The 15883-nt window shown below is 35.2% G+C and overlaps 1 protein-coding gene across 1 annotated transcript in view; it reads right to left on the reverse strand.

Moving 5' to 3' along the window:
- The window catches only part of LOC129738684 (uncharacterized), a 52528-nt gene extending 37871 nt beyond the window's left edge, over nt 1-14657 (reverse strand). Inside the window, exon 1 of the mRNA XM_055729940.1 lies at nt 13567-14657. Within this exon, the coding sequence (XP_055585915.1) occupies nt 13567-13651 (85 nt within the window). The 5' untranslated portion in view covers nt 13652-14657. The remainder of the gene's footprint in view (nt 1-13566) is intronic.
- Nucleotides 14658-15883: the final 1226 nt, after the last annotated feature.

Raw genomic sequence — 15883 nt, forward strand, 5'->3', positions numbered from 1 at the left:
AAAATTTCACAGATCAAACAACCACTTATGTGGGAGGGTGGGAAGAACCGCTTGTTTGGGAAACTCGAAAACATGTGCCTCTATACGTTTGTTCAGCCGCAAAACAATCAATTATTTGGTTCGGCATATCGGGAGCGATGTCAGACTGTGTGACTCATTGAAGATTCACTCATTACACGAGCAAAGGCTGAAAGTTGCAACAGATACCTACCCCAAAAGCCCAGGGACAGCAGCAGCAGCAATCGATGTTAATGGGAAACAAGGTTAGAAGAAAACAAATCGAGCCTCGCATTCGCCATGCCTGATGGGCATCGGCCAAGCAAATAGAATGCCAGATGGGGGCATATCGGTAACGGTCGAAGCGCTTGTCATTTCTCGTGCCAACTGAATGAGAATCGTCGAAACGATCATAAGTACATACCTATTAAGCAAAACAATTTTATAATTGATGTTAGGCTAGTTCAGAGGTTGAAATCTTTTCAATCTCTGTTGTTTACCTATTGTTAAAAAATCTGTAGCTCTGTTGTAAACTATCTTTTTTCTCTTATATCGTTGAATCCTGTTAATTATTAGGAGGAGTAGGTTGAAAAGTAAGAGGAAATTTAGTTAAAAAAGTTTTGATTTACTATGGTTGCTACTCCGTGATCCGAGACCATCAATTTTGTCCAGAGGTGAAATGAACGGTGTCTGGGATCGACAACACATTCACAGTGGTCAGAACCAGTGCTCGCTCTTTTAACATCAACAGCGGCGCCGGCCACGTCCTAGTAGTCAATAGATAGAGAGGAAAAAAGAGAAAGGGATGATAGAAAATAAATTCATGCTTTAGGACCGAGGTTACCTCTGCATTCAAGCGAAACATTTTTTTGTGGATAAAGGAAAAGAATATGCTTAGGAGACACTTTTGACTAGTGTTATGCGATCTGGGTTAAAAATACCATTTCCTATGTTCCTGTCATTTCCTTTCATTTTATAGATTATGTAAAAAATTCGTTTGACTATACATTACAAAAACTACAAAATTATTTCATAGCGTTACTAATTTGGCTTCATCTTATTTCTATTTTATTGGACGCATTTAAAAACCTTACTTATCAATTCAAATTTTGAAAAGATATCTTGTTACTTCAATCTCAAATAATTGTTGTTGAAATAAATTTTTACTATTGAACAAATCAAATATTACTGAAAACCTTGGTTATAAATCGAAAATTTTGAATTAGTTTTGAGGTGAAGTTTTTTTTTTTAATAATTAAAAAAAATTATCAGAATTCATATGAAAGCTACCGTTGCATATCGTTACACACACTTAAATTCAATGTCCGCGAGTTCGAGCCCAAGAGCAAACATCGAACACATTTGTACCGGATAAGTTTTTCAATAACGATCCGCCAACTGTAACGTTGATAAAGTCGCGAATGCCATAAAGATGGTTAAACGACTATAATCGAAACAAAAAAAAAAAAAAAACTTAAATTCAATTCCTTGCTTGAATTGAATTTCGTATTAAACATTGCAGTGAAAGACTTTTTTCACAAAAAAAGAGTTGAGTTGGGGAATATCATTACGTCAGTTATCAAGTGATTTTTATTTCATTTTATTCGCACAATGATTAACTAAACTTGGGACTATCTTTGAAAAGCAAATTTTAAGAACGAAAAAACTTGTTCAATTTTATATACATGCAAAACGATTGTCCAATACCGTCAACTGGGGCAACATGCAACAATTTTCAACTTCAATGGCTTCTAAAAAACTTATGTTCACAGTTAATCGTATCCTTTATGCATCAAAAGTTTTAAGGATGCTGGGGCATCAAATTGGCGTAGTTAAAAAAAATATTGGTTTCTGCAGTTATTTTTAATTTTCTTAAAACATGCGATTTTCACACTCCTTAGAAAATGGGGTAACTTGCAACAAACTTTGTTTTTAATGAAAAATCTTATGAACACGTATGAAAATTCATAGTTTTTAATATATTTGAAATGTCTTAAAGACCATTACGCATGACAACACCAATTGCAGTAGTTTTTGGGTCTGTAAAAACAAATTTTCACATTTTTTCTGAAAATAAGGATGCTGCATACATTTAGGGGTTAAATAATACTACGAAAAGTTCTACAAGCTGAAATCATAAAAATAAATGTTTGGATGAATGAAATTTAAATGTTTACAAACGCGTGATGCAAAACATTCATATTCCAGCACATGGAAACGAGATTTACAAAGTATTTCTTTGTTTTGCATTTTGTTGCATTTAACCCCAGACACCTAACTGAATTTTAAAAATATTCATTTAAAAAAATTGGGTGATTGTTCGAAAAATATTTTTACACCAACAATGTTGGTATAACATGAGGAAACCTGTAAAAAGTTTGTAGGTAATTTTATCAAGCCGATCCGTCATACTGGGTAAAGTTTTTTTCGGCATCAAAAAATGTTAAAATTTGTACATTTATTGCTCGATTTTTCAAATTTTACATAAAAATAAAAAACTTAAGACAACTAGCTTAAGATGCGAGAAATTATGTCATCATCATTTTGTTATCATTCAAAGATAACTTTATTACAATACATTAAATTAAAAATTGATTCTATGTAGTGTTATGTAAATGTTGCATCGAGCCCCGCTGTTGCATGATGCCCCGTTTGACGGTAGTGATGACTGATGTGATTAGGTTTACGAAGAAGACGATTAAGATATCCTATTAATTCGCGATTTACTATCGATTCAATACGTTTTCATTCCAGTTTTAGTTCATTTTTCAAAGAGACAATTAAAAAATTTTACAGATTTTATACGGTAAAGTGTCTTGATAGACTGAGTCGATTTGGGGTCATTTTTGAATTCCTCAAACCCTGGGATTTAAAAAGCTTCGTTTTGGTTCAAAACTCATCCATGATTTTTTGCAGAATTTTTAAGAAACGTTTACATGAGTAAATTTAAATTTTAGATTTGTATAGGAAAATTGAATATTTTGTACTGAAAAAACAACATTATTTTGGTTTCTTCTGTGGAACCGAGCCTGCTATTAGTTTTTGTGCCAATTAATAAATTCTCAAAAGAAAATTTTTCGCTGAACAACTTTTACGAAGACCGAAACTTCGTATCTTATTAGACAAAAAAGTTATTAACTTTTTAACAAAGGTATGTCTTTTGACATTAATAAACAATAAATTCAATTGAAATCACTGCTGGGTGCCTAGCGAGGTATTGCATGATTACTTTTCATGCCATACTTCGGGCACAAGCGGAGATTGCAGGTTCAAGTCCTGCCGGTGAGCCGTTGTATCTTTTTCGAAAAATTCATGATTTTTACGTCTTATGTTCTTTCGTTCTTTGATACCTCATGTTTCTCTAATTCTTTCCATCACCTACGAAAATGGAATTTTTCCACTTTTTCGCTATCAAATTTGGCAGTAGCAAAAACTTTCCACTTCCTATTCAAGCAACGCCTACTATCTATATCAAATATGTGTTTCAGATAAATTTGAATAACATTTCAACGGATTTCATTATAAAAAAAAGTCAGCATGTTTTAAGAAAAAATAAACGATAAATGAAATCCAAATTTTAAGACACATGGAGGCAGCTACTTTCGAAAAAAAAATCCGCTTCAATGTTTTTCTTGTTTTGTGACAATGTATTTTTCGACAATGAGCGTTCAACGTCTTCACCAATTCGCTTGCCTGCTGCACACAGTAAGTTGTTGCCTTAATTTCCAGCCAAATAAAATAGTTTTCTTGAATTTTCAAATTTTTAAACACCAAATAAACTAAATTTTATACTAATTACACAAAGGTTTTTCACGCAGTATCGAGTCCTCCGTTTACATGTACGATTTGAAATATTTTCACTCGAATAACGTGTTTATTCGCGAGAACCGGTGCATATGGCAAAAAAAAAACCGTGTAAATAGAAGTCATGTAAGAAAAACTGAGCAAAATCAATCCGCATTAAAAAAAAACCTTAATGTACTTAATGTAATATCCGTGTACCTACTCTTACACTTTCTGATGTTGATGTCTATAATGCCCTTATAGCAGTGAACGTTTCGAAAGGACCAGGACCTGACAATTTGCCACCCGCCTTCGTAAAAAACTGTGCCTCCGCAATAGCAATACCTCTAACAAGGATTTTTAATATGTCCCTGTCATCTGGAGTTTTCCCGCAGGCGTGGAAAATAGCATCGATCACACCTGTGCATAAAAGTGGCAGCGCTCATTCCGTCGAAAACTACCGTCCGATTTCAATCCTTAACTGTTTTGCGAAAGTACTTGAATCTTTAGTGTACGATGCTATATATCCGTCCATAGCTCAGTTAATTGATGGTGCTCAACATGGATTCATGAAAAAACGTTCAACAACCTCAAACCTTATGGCATTTACAAATTTTGTGTTACCAAAACTCGAAAAACGTCAGCAAGTGCAAACTGTATACATCGATTTCTCCAAAGCTTTTGACCGCGTTCCTCACATATTGGTAATAAACAAACTTAGACACCTTGGACTTCCTGAGTGGATAACAAAGTGGCTTGCTTCGTATTTGAACTCCCGCTTGGCCTATGTTAAAGTCAACTCCTTTTGCTCTTCGAAGTTTTTGATAACATCCGGTGTTCCCCAAGGCAGTCATCTAGGACCGTTAATATTCATATTGTTCGTTAACGATTTATGTGACATGTTGACGTCGCATAAACTCTTTTATGCAGACGACCTAAAGCTTTTCCGACAAATTACATCACCGCTAGACTGCATCATGGTGCGGTTTGAATGGAATGTTGGTGAACGTCAAAAAGTGCAAAACAATGAGTTTATCAAGAACCCGCAACGTGCATCAGTATAGCTACACAATGGGTAATACCGTTCTCGAAACTGTTGACACAATAAAGGACCTCGGTGTTACCTTCGATAGCCGGTTGAGATTTCACACGCATATCACTACAATAACCGCCAATGCTTACGTTATGCTTGGTTTCCTCCGTCGCTACACAATCCATTTCAACGACGTGTATGCACTTAAAACACTTTATTGTTCGATCGTCAGAAGTATACTTGAATACGCAGCACCCGTTCCAACTGACTTTGAGTCAATCTCTCGAAGGAGTCCAGCGAGCGTTTGTTCGGTTTGCTCTTCGGAAACTTAACTGGAATCCCGAAGTCAGGACTCCCTATGAACATCGATGTAACCTGATTCATCTTGAAACGCTATCCCGTAGAAGGAAGTTCCTGCAATGTTTATTCACATTCGACTTACTGAGCGGCAATATTGAAAACAACGATCTCCTGGATTGCATAAATTTGTATGCTCCTACACGCCCGCTGAGGAACCAAATGCTTCTTTGGATTCCATCTCATCGAACCACGTATGGCTACTACAACCCAATAGACACATGTAACCGTTATTTTAAAGAGTGTGTTAGTATTTTTGATTTTGGTATATCTAAGCAATCATTTAAAAATAGGTTAAGGCATCTCTTAGAACAATAAGTCTGTGCGAATCAATATTTTTTCGAAGACTAATAAATAAATAAATAAACTTTCTATGAGCAACTTTGGTTGATTGTATACATATAAGTTTGGTTACACAATTAAGATGTTTCAAGAGTTTCATAAACGCTATTTTCGGCTGTGTCCCGAATTATTGATTCCGGCAATCAACTGATCCATACCTTTCTGTAAGAGATAACTGCTACCTCCGACAGACAAGCAAATCTTACAGGCAATGCGCTTATAAAACCGGCTTCAACCACGTAGAGGCGTACCCGCTCTAGGTTTTCAATTTCAACGTTTTTCAACAAACCAACTTTTGAATTTTGGTAGTCCAGTTAAAGAAGTCTCCTACAACTAACCAACTCATATCGCGGATACTCAGAAACTCGCCCTCTAAAAGGAGAAAAAACGATAATGAAACTTCTAAGCGACTTCTTTCAAGAAGGATCTTTACGTTCGATAACTACTTTCTAATAAACCTTCAATGAATCTTCTAGGTATTGTACAGAACCTGTTTGAGACTTTCAAGCAACATGTCAAATATTTCTGTCATATAAAGGGTGATACGGTCAAAATTTGGTCAATATCAACTTGACGTATTTCTTTCAATTTTGCATTTAAAAAACCTGAACACCCCTCATTTTGAAGGTGTGTTTGTGTGTAGAATGTTGTTCCTATTTTGATTTTGGAATTCACTCTTCAGTTGTCAAAATGCCGTCCAAGGAAGAAGAGCATCGTATCACAATTTTGCTCGCGCATCGCGAAAATCCGGGCTACTCGCACGCAAAGCTGGCAAAATCGCTAAAAGTTGCCAAATCAACCGTTACAAATGTAATTAAAGTGTTTGGGGAACGTTTGTCGACAGCCAAAAAGTCTGGATCGGGGGGAAACCGGAAGCCGCTGAGACGACAAAGAGAGTTGCCGGTAGTTTCAAGCGAAACCCTAACCTATCTCTCCGAGATGCCGCAAATAAGCTGGGTGTATCGTCTACAACTATGCATCGAGCCAAAAAACGAGCCGGACTATTGACTTACAAGAAGGTAGTGACTCCAAATCGCGATGATAAACAAAATACGACGGCCAAAGCGCTATCCCGGAGGCTGTACACGACTATGCTGACGAAGTTTGACTGCGTGGTATTGGACGACGAAACCTACATCAAAGCCGACTACAAGCAGCTGCTGGGGCAGGAGTTTTATACGGCAAAAGGAAGGGGAAAGGTAGCAGATATTTTCAAGCACATGAAACTGTCAAAGTTCACAAAGAAATATCTGGTTTGGCAAGCCATCTGTACCTGTGGCTTGAAAAGCAGCATTTTCATAACTTACGGGACTGTCAACCAAGAAATTTACGTGAAAGAGTGTTTGAATAAACGTCTACTGCCTTTCCTGAAGAAACACGGTTGTTCCGTACTGTTTTGGCCGGATTTGGCATCTTGCCATTACGGTGAAAAGGCCATGGAGTGGTACGCCGCCAACAACGTGCAGGTGGTTCCCAAGGACAAGAACCCACCCAACACGCCAGAGCTCCACCCAATTGAGAAATACTGGGCTATTGTCAAGCGGAGCCTAAAGAAGACCAAAAAAACTGCTAAGGACGAGCAGCAGTTCAAGGCAAACTAGCTTTCTGCGGCAAAGAAGGTGGACAAGATTGCTGTACAAAATCTGATAGCAGGGATTAAGCGTAAGGCCCTATATTTTTCCTGATTTATACTAATTAAACTTGAAAAATAAATTTAATTTGATTTTTTAAATAAACGATTTCATCGATTTACACGCGTTTTTCCTTGACCAAATTTTGACCCTATCACCCTTTACATTCGAAATTGATAATCTATGATATTTTTATATTTTTCAACGGATTTTCTACCCTACCCGATCAGGAGAGCATATCAAAATAATAACTCAAGCGTATCTCACCAAGATATTTACATTTGATTCAGTTATAATTAAGCACTTCAAATTTTCGATTTTAAGTTTCTCCAATCTGAATTATATCTTATTCTGATTGACAGACTTGAATGGGGTTGAGCTCATTTTTAATGATCAAGATTTTTTTCGGGTTGTCCTAAAAAAAGATTATATCTTATTTTGATATACGTACAACTTTTTCTGAAACACGGACATCGAAGTCAACGGCCCAAACCGTACGTTTATGATTTTCGCCCAACAGATTAATAAAATTGAATCCAAATTTTGGGAAACCAAAAATGGAGCATGGTTTTAGCAAATAATGTGGTTTATTGACATTCCACTAGAAAATTTTCTCGAAGCACTCATATCTTGATAAGTTATAATTTTGATAGGTTTTGTTCTGCCCAATATCAAACTATGCTATCTGAACGAGATATAATCTTGTAAGGAGCATATCTGAAATTGATATAATTTAGCTATGATCGCATAGATTTTTTGATATAATTTGAGATATTTTAACATCCTACAGGTACTGAATAATAACTCATTTAGATAGGAAAAATATTAGTATCAAAATATCTCATCTTGATATAATTTAGTTTTTCCCTCCTGATCGGGTAAACATTCAAATACATTCTCTTTAGTAACTCTAAGATCGAATGTTTTGTGTGCTCGAACCACCCTTCAAACCGAATTGATGGATTGCCACCATCAACATACCCAGAGTGTCTGGTGATCGTGATTCTATCAACAATCGTCATACATATGCATTGCTAACAATCAACAGACATGAAACAGCAGCTGCCGATCGTGCATTTATCTGGTTTTTGCTTTTTATATAACCACCCTGGCCGCCGATGGGCTTCCAAAGGGGCAGTTAACATGATCGGATGGTTGTGTACATACCATTCTCCACGTCTCCCTCCCAGGCAACGAAAACCGCCATGGCTTCAGCAATGAATCGATACGCTCCAAATTGAATTATCATTTATTTTTATCAGGCCGATCAATTAGATTGACCCGCACGACCATGTCAACTGTTCGTAGCGACTGGGGTAAAATTTATAAGGGGGTTTGATTTAAGGAGAAGTCAACGGTGTAGTTCGACGAAGAGTTAATTAGAGCGGCGGAAGATTTTATTAATTTGAGATTTTTAAGCTATTAGAGATACATACTTGAAATTTAAAAAAAAAAGAAAGTAAAATGCAAAACCTATTGCCTCTAAGCAGTTGGCTAACGATGAAATTATGATAAACTAAGAACTGCAAACATAATGTTTCAATTATTGGGTATCAATTGTACTGAAAATAATATCAATAATCAATTTCATCAATGATAAACACTAATCAATTTTTAATCCATGTCAAACTTCAAGAAGTGGTCCTCAACGCCTTTTGCAATTGCTTCAGTAAGAGGCCCCATTAGACTTAATTATCGTTCAGTTATCTACTTATCACAGGAGGAAGACATTCGAAACTCGTTTGTACTCAATTCGAACATTCTCCCCATTTTGTGGTTATAATGTGCCACATCTAGATATATCTATGTACCTTCCCTCTTCTGCCAACAACAAATTTACACATCGAGCACGTCGATTGGTCTACTAGAAGTGACTCGGCTATAAAACGCGTATTTGCAATTGATGTTTATTTTGCATTTTTGTACTCGAATGAATATGTATCAGTCATTTTGTAGTAATAACTCGGACACCACAAACTTTACTGCTATACGACGAAAAGCCGCGTTATTCACAGCTTTACAATATGCTGTTATGAATGCGTTACCATGGTATGCGTTACAAACTTTAGCTAGATGATTCACTGTTCAGTGCTGTGCATTTGGCTGATTCGAATCTATTTACTCGCCGGAAGTTGCAATTGTAGCAAAAACGTGGCAGGCGAAACAAACCTGAATGTGTTTTATGAACTAGGTATTATATTGAAATTGAACTTCTATGATTCATGCAGGCGATTTCAAGATTGCTGCAACAGTAGATGCAATAACAAATATGTGCATGGGTTTCACAGACTAAAAAACTGTTGGTAGAATTTCTGCTTCCTCTTATTGATTCTGGAAAACCTGATTTAAAATTCAGAACTCTGTGCGCCTACATGATCGAAAACTGGTAGAAAGATTCTTTTTGATTCAACCTAATTAACCACGGTTATGAAAAGGTTTTGTACCGATGTAGGGGGAGGACCTTAATATCTCCCTTCATCTACACACTATCAATTTTTTGGTGTAAATTTATGTCAAATTGGATGCACATAATTGAAGCATCACTTTTGACATAAAATTAAACTAGAGAAAACAGAGACGCTTGATGCCATAAATTTTAAGACCGAAATTTTATGAGGTTTTCGACATAATATTAAATCATCGATGATGTAAATTCTTGTGAAATTGGACGCACAAAAGTGAACCATCTTTTTTGACAAAAATTTAGATCGTTACAGAAATAATGTAAAGTTATAACTAATCGATAACACTCACTGATGAAGATAGTAAGTTGCTACCGAGATACTTCAATTCAACGTTAGGCTGCAGAATCGGTGTTTCAAGTTCGGTGGTTTTAGAACTAGTAGAACTACAAACTGATGTGTAATTTTAAATTCTTTATTCATGTTTAACTGTTTTATTTTATTCACATCGCTGAATAATTCACAGAAGTTTAGTTCCATGATAGCAAACAATTGATGTTCTACGAAAAACTTTATCTTTGAGGACATTTTTTTACAATTGTTTCAAAAACTGCACAATCATAGGAGCTAAAGAACTCAACTTTTAGTTATTGTTTTTACAAACTTCAACATATTTTTCTTAAATTTAGAAGTACATTAAAACTACCTCATAGCTATATTTTTTTAACTTTTGTTGAAATTATTCCACAAATATTTCAACATACATTGAGATATTTCAACTTATACGAAAAGTACACTATGTATCCATGTTTAAAAACTGTTAACCGAAAAATAAATTCGAACAAAAACTTGTTTTATAGCTAAATTGGACCTCAAGAATGCGTTTTCCATCGATAGCTCAAAAATGATGATGGGACTGTACATGGGACTGATATGAGAATAGGGACATTGTAGCTCTTAGACCTGATTGCCAATAATTCTTATCGATCTAAAAATACATGGAACAAGGATTTCTAAGGCTACCAAAATAACAATTTCTAGCTTCTATCTATACCATAGATCGGCAACCTTTTGAGTAGGAAGAGCCAAAAACTTCATATTTTCAGAATTTTAAAGAGCCACATTAAAGATTTATTTATTTTTTTTATTTAAAGTAAAATTTAGATGAGTGATCAATAAACATTGGTTTTCCGAAAAGTATTTAAAATCCATTAGAGTGTTCTTACTTGAATATTTCTTTTCAATCTATTTCTTATAACCAATAAGTACATGGATTCTTGAATTGAATTTTTCATTCAATCTCAATGTTGATTCGAGTTTGAAAACCTGTCAAACTTAAATTTCAGATTTTTTTTTGTACGTTTCCAGGCCGGGAATATCCGGGCATTGGGTTTCATTTTACCCTCAAAACCTTGTAATAAATATACGGACAAATTCAGCCAAAATCTCGGTATTTCTGATTTTACCTAGGCGCAACAGCGGCGTTCAAATCGTATCTCACAATTCCACAAAAAGCATGCGAATTTAATTGGCTAAAACCAGTTGAAAATTTGGAATTCATAAAAATTGAACTAAACCGGGAAAAACCTGGCCTTTTTCCACGATATAATTTTTCTTCGAAAATCAAGATTCCATCAATCTGGAATGTTAATGAGTTGTCTATTTTCAGATACATTAAAACGATCGTTTTAAATTCAAATTATTAGGATAGGATTGAGGTAGAATTTCCAATATTTGTATGTCATATTTGTTGATATGTTTCGAAATGGTTGATAATTTCTAAAACGAATTAAGAAATTGCAACAGATCAATTTTCATAGAGGGCAAAAAGTGATTGTGAGTTCTTTAAATACAAAATTTTATGAGGATTGATGTTTGATAACAAAGCAGTGGCTAAGAACTACTTTTTTGTAAATGATAAACTTTGTTTTTTTTGCTACAGTTCAACTTTTGTGTGCGATTGATTAAAAAAACACATTTTGGAAATAAAATATTTGAATTAAGTTTTTGTTATTATTTACATTTACGGTTAGGTCAAGGTTAGAGACTTAATTTTTCTTTAACCTTAAATTTTGAGACAACACAAACTAAAATCAAATTATGTACTACCAAAAAACATTAAAACATAAAAGTTTAGATGTAGCATAAAAAAAAGATGTAGCATAAAACATAAATGTTTAGATGTAGCAAACAGAAAAATCATAGTTAATTATTTACTTAAAAAGTAGATCTAAGATAATCTTAGATTATCTTAGATCTAACTTATAATCTATCTAAGATTATAAGTTAGATAACCTGTGTTTTGTTGATAACCAAAATGACCTACATCAAGTTTCACATTTTTAACATTCGCAATTATTCTCTTGTCCTATTGAAAAATGTTTAGTTGAAATTTCCAGAATTTTATAAGATTCCATCAATCATTTCGTAAAATATTTTCAACTTTGACGAGTGAGTAGGTAATAATTAAAAAAAGTAAAGCCATCTCAATCCTATGATTCTTTTTTAACACCTCATTTTGAACCTTTTCAACTTTTCTTTGTTTTATTTTGAAATTAAGAGTTAATCACTGTCAATTTTCTTTTTATTGATTTTTTTTAAATTATGTTTCGAAATTTGAAAAAAATATCGTTGAATTGATCTTGCTAGTTAAAATGTATTTACTCTTTTTTATTTGTCACGAATTTTCATAAGAGCTACGAAATCACATAATTACAAATTTATACTGATCGAACCATATTTTTTTCAGTTAAATCTAAGCTTAAGCAAGCATAGATGAACCAGTCTACAATGTATTACATTTCGTTCTTCATTCAATGCTCAATCCACAATACTCAAGAATCACTTGTGAAATAAAATGAGATTTTTTATTTTTCCAGATGCATAAAATGCTGAAGAGACGTTAGCATGATGTCATGAAATTTGGGAAATCTTAATTTGAAATGACATATAAAACCAGTATAATTTTTGAAGTTAAAACTAGGGAAATGCAATGGAAAAAGCTTGATAATTTAAAGAAAAATGATTTTTCTTTTTATTTGTTAAGTTTTTTTTTTGCCGGGGAAGAGAAAAAATAAATATATTCTGCTAATGTTAATACGTTCAAATCTTCCACTTTAACATTATGCAACGTATTCATTGAAGCTTGGTTTCATTTTGAATTTTCTTGACCCGATGTTTGCTCAAGCATTACAATAAAACCATTTTTCCATGTGTCCCAAAGACAATCCATGTTACTTAATGGTGAACAAAAACAGAACTAACAGAAATATACAAGAGTTAGAAGAAAAACTCTTAAGATTTTAACGTTCTTTTTTTCAAACCCCAGGTTCGAGGATCATTCATATGCTTCTTTTATCAAACAACAGCAATAAACCTTTAATGTGGCTCTTTAAAATTCTGAAATTTAAAATTTGTAGTTTGTGTCTCCGATTCAAAAGGTTGCCGACCACTGTTCTAAACAGCTAACATTAGTATGGATTGTTAGATTAACATAATTCGAAATGTTCTGCTCAAAAAGAAGTTTAAAATAATGATTGACTTTGATTTTATGCCGATTTTAGTAAACCCCAATCAATATTTTCGAATTAGAATCCCTTCCATGTAATTTCTATCTCTAATTTTAATCATTGTGAGAAAATTTCGTTTCTTCGTGCTTTTGTCTTTTGAAAAAAATATTCGTCAGGATTGAACCACAACAATTTCATATTATGTTATCCCGGTGATTAAAGTAACTCACTCCAGTTTACGGTATGATTGCATTTTTATTTTCCAATGAAACATTCAAAAATCTTATTGCCAGTCTCCACACATCACGGACTTTATACGAGATATTTCATATGATATGAAAGCATAACTCATTTTTTTTGTCAATTTAATAATCAAACTAACCCTAATACGTTAATATAGATATCCTTCTGTTAAAATCACTTAAATGATTTTAATTTTAAAACTTATGCACAAACTCAAATCCTCGTCAAGGGAAAAAATGTAACATAAAATATTATTCTAAGAAACTCACCACAATGAGCCAGATCGATGATCGGGATCTGACTTTTAGACAGCAAGGTGTCTACCTTCTCCTCTCCGGCTTTGCTCTTAAGCATTTTGTGTTTTTATTGTGCTATGTTTTATTATTATTATTTCTCGTATCCTACTCCGAAGCAACAGTTTGCGGCTTTTCTCTTCGTTCCAACCTCACTCAACTCCCACAACTTCAGCTGGTTTATGCTCTCTTTATGTTTCAGGTATCTTGCAACATACACACCAACACACGCGACTGAAATAATGCAACCGATGCTCTCGTTTTATGCGCTTACCGTTCATTCACCGAACGTTTCACGAGAGCGACTTATTCGAAGACGTTTGAACTACCCCGGAATTCCCACAGAGAGTAAGACTGTAATAAAAACACAAAGACGATTTCTTTCACCCTTCGGGCAAGCACTGATCTTCGAACCGATGATCCTTTCCACTTTTGCTGTGAAACTATTCCATTGGGCGGACTCTTGTCGAAAGTTGAATCGATCACCCGTGGCCTTCTGTAGTAAGGGACAATCAATTTGAATAGCTGTCGTGAAATCACTTGGTAGTTGTTTTGACTTGTTACCCGATCTTCATCGACCTCGCCAGTGATTGATGATGAAGATCACCTCGGTCAAGAATGAACTTTCAAGTGTGTTTTTCCGCTTCTCCAATAGGTGTTCTTTTTTCCTGACAATTTGAAAGCACTTTCCATTTGGTGCGGTTTGAGCGATGGTTTCTGCAAGCGTTGCGAAAACTGCGATCACTTTTCATTCGACGTCTTTCCACGATTACACTCAGCTACTCCACGTAAGCGCGCCTCAGTAAAAGCGATGATGATCTATGAACTGTTTGGACTTGAATCAACCGTGTCCCGTGTCACTTGCGGTCACTTCGCTCCCCTCTCTGTATCCGTATGCGTGACAGATAGTCGGAGGGTTGTGATTCAAGCGAAGGTCTCCTACCGATGTACCACCTACTGTCGGTTCGGTTTAAACCTGATGCGAGACGACGACGACGTCGTTGACTGTACACTTCAGCTTGAAACGATCGACTGAGCTTGACCCACCACAAACACTCTTACGATATAGCATTCGCTGCGCAGCACCAACTGATGAATGAACGTTCAGTCCTATCGACCACTGACTGTATTGGTTTGGATTCAACGGAGAATCCCTGTCTCTCTAGCTCTCTTTCTCCGAAATAAGTGGACTTACGCCAAGTGACAGCGTGACACTTTTGGTAGAATCCATTAATCTCCCCTGTCGCGAAATCGTAAACCCCTCACTAAAAATGATAAGCATCGTGGAATGTCTTACTCTAACCAGAACTGATAAAAACCTATACAATCCATGGTAAATACTGTAGGAATATTGCTAGCGCAGAAATTCTCTCATTGAACGCTTTGTACAAGCAATTATCGTTGTAGACATCTACATCATAGATAGCCACGGGTGGCGTATAGATGAAAACCTTGAGGTGAAAATCTCCGAATGGACTGTGAGTGACTCACCACACGATCCCCGGCCAGAGCCTTCGACAACTTCCAGATTACGCGATGGTCTTGAACGTAAGCTTTATCATTGTGATTAAAAGTTGTAGTGCCCGTCTAGAAAAAAAAATCTGTTATTGCTCAGGCGGGTGTAACTAAAACACACCCTCTCAACCAGAAGTGCCTATACAAACCGGTTTATCTGCCAGCATTTCAATGCGATTAGTGGCACAATTAATGCGTTACTGCTAATTGGACAAATTTTCAAATTAATCATTTAGAAGTCCCTATTTAAGCCACTCGAGCCAGCTTTAACCAGTGCGTAAATGAACCACACCACGCCGGGCGTTACATTAGTGGTGAGCGCAACCTGACCTGGTTAAAACTGATGGAACACTATAAATCTCTATTTTACAATATCACAATTCACAACTTAATAAATCTCTATTTTAAGCTACATGTTTTTTATATTATGCATCAAAGGTTGTATTTTCAAATTTCTCGAGATTCCCACAAGCCCATTTGGATCCTTCCTCCACTCCATACGCTTCTATTGAAGTGGGAGGGACAGTTTATCCTATTGATAATTTTGTTTGCATTATTTTATCAAATTCTGTACGACTTGTTTGTCTAACTCCCGCGTATGTCCATCACCGTACAATTTTATATCTGGTATTTCGTCAGATCTTCAGTATATGCTCCCTTTAAGGATAAGTCATTTTTTCAAATTGTCTCTTTAACGTTTTGTATTGTCAGTTTTTTTTAAAGTTTTTATGTTTGAACTGTCTTTGATAATCTGCGGCAGGCTGTTTTACATTTTTAG

The sequence above is a fragment of the Uranotaenia lowii genome, chromosome 1 (assembly GCF_029784155.1).
Source record: "Uranotaenia lowii strain MFRU-FL chromosome 1, ASM2978415v1, whole genome shotgun sequence".
In the NCBI taxonomy this organism is placed as follows: domain Eukaryota; kingdom Metazoa; phylum Arthropoda; class Insecta; order Diptera; family Culicidae; genus Uranotaenia; species Uranotaenia lowii.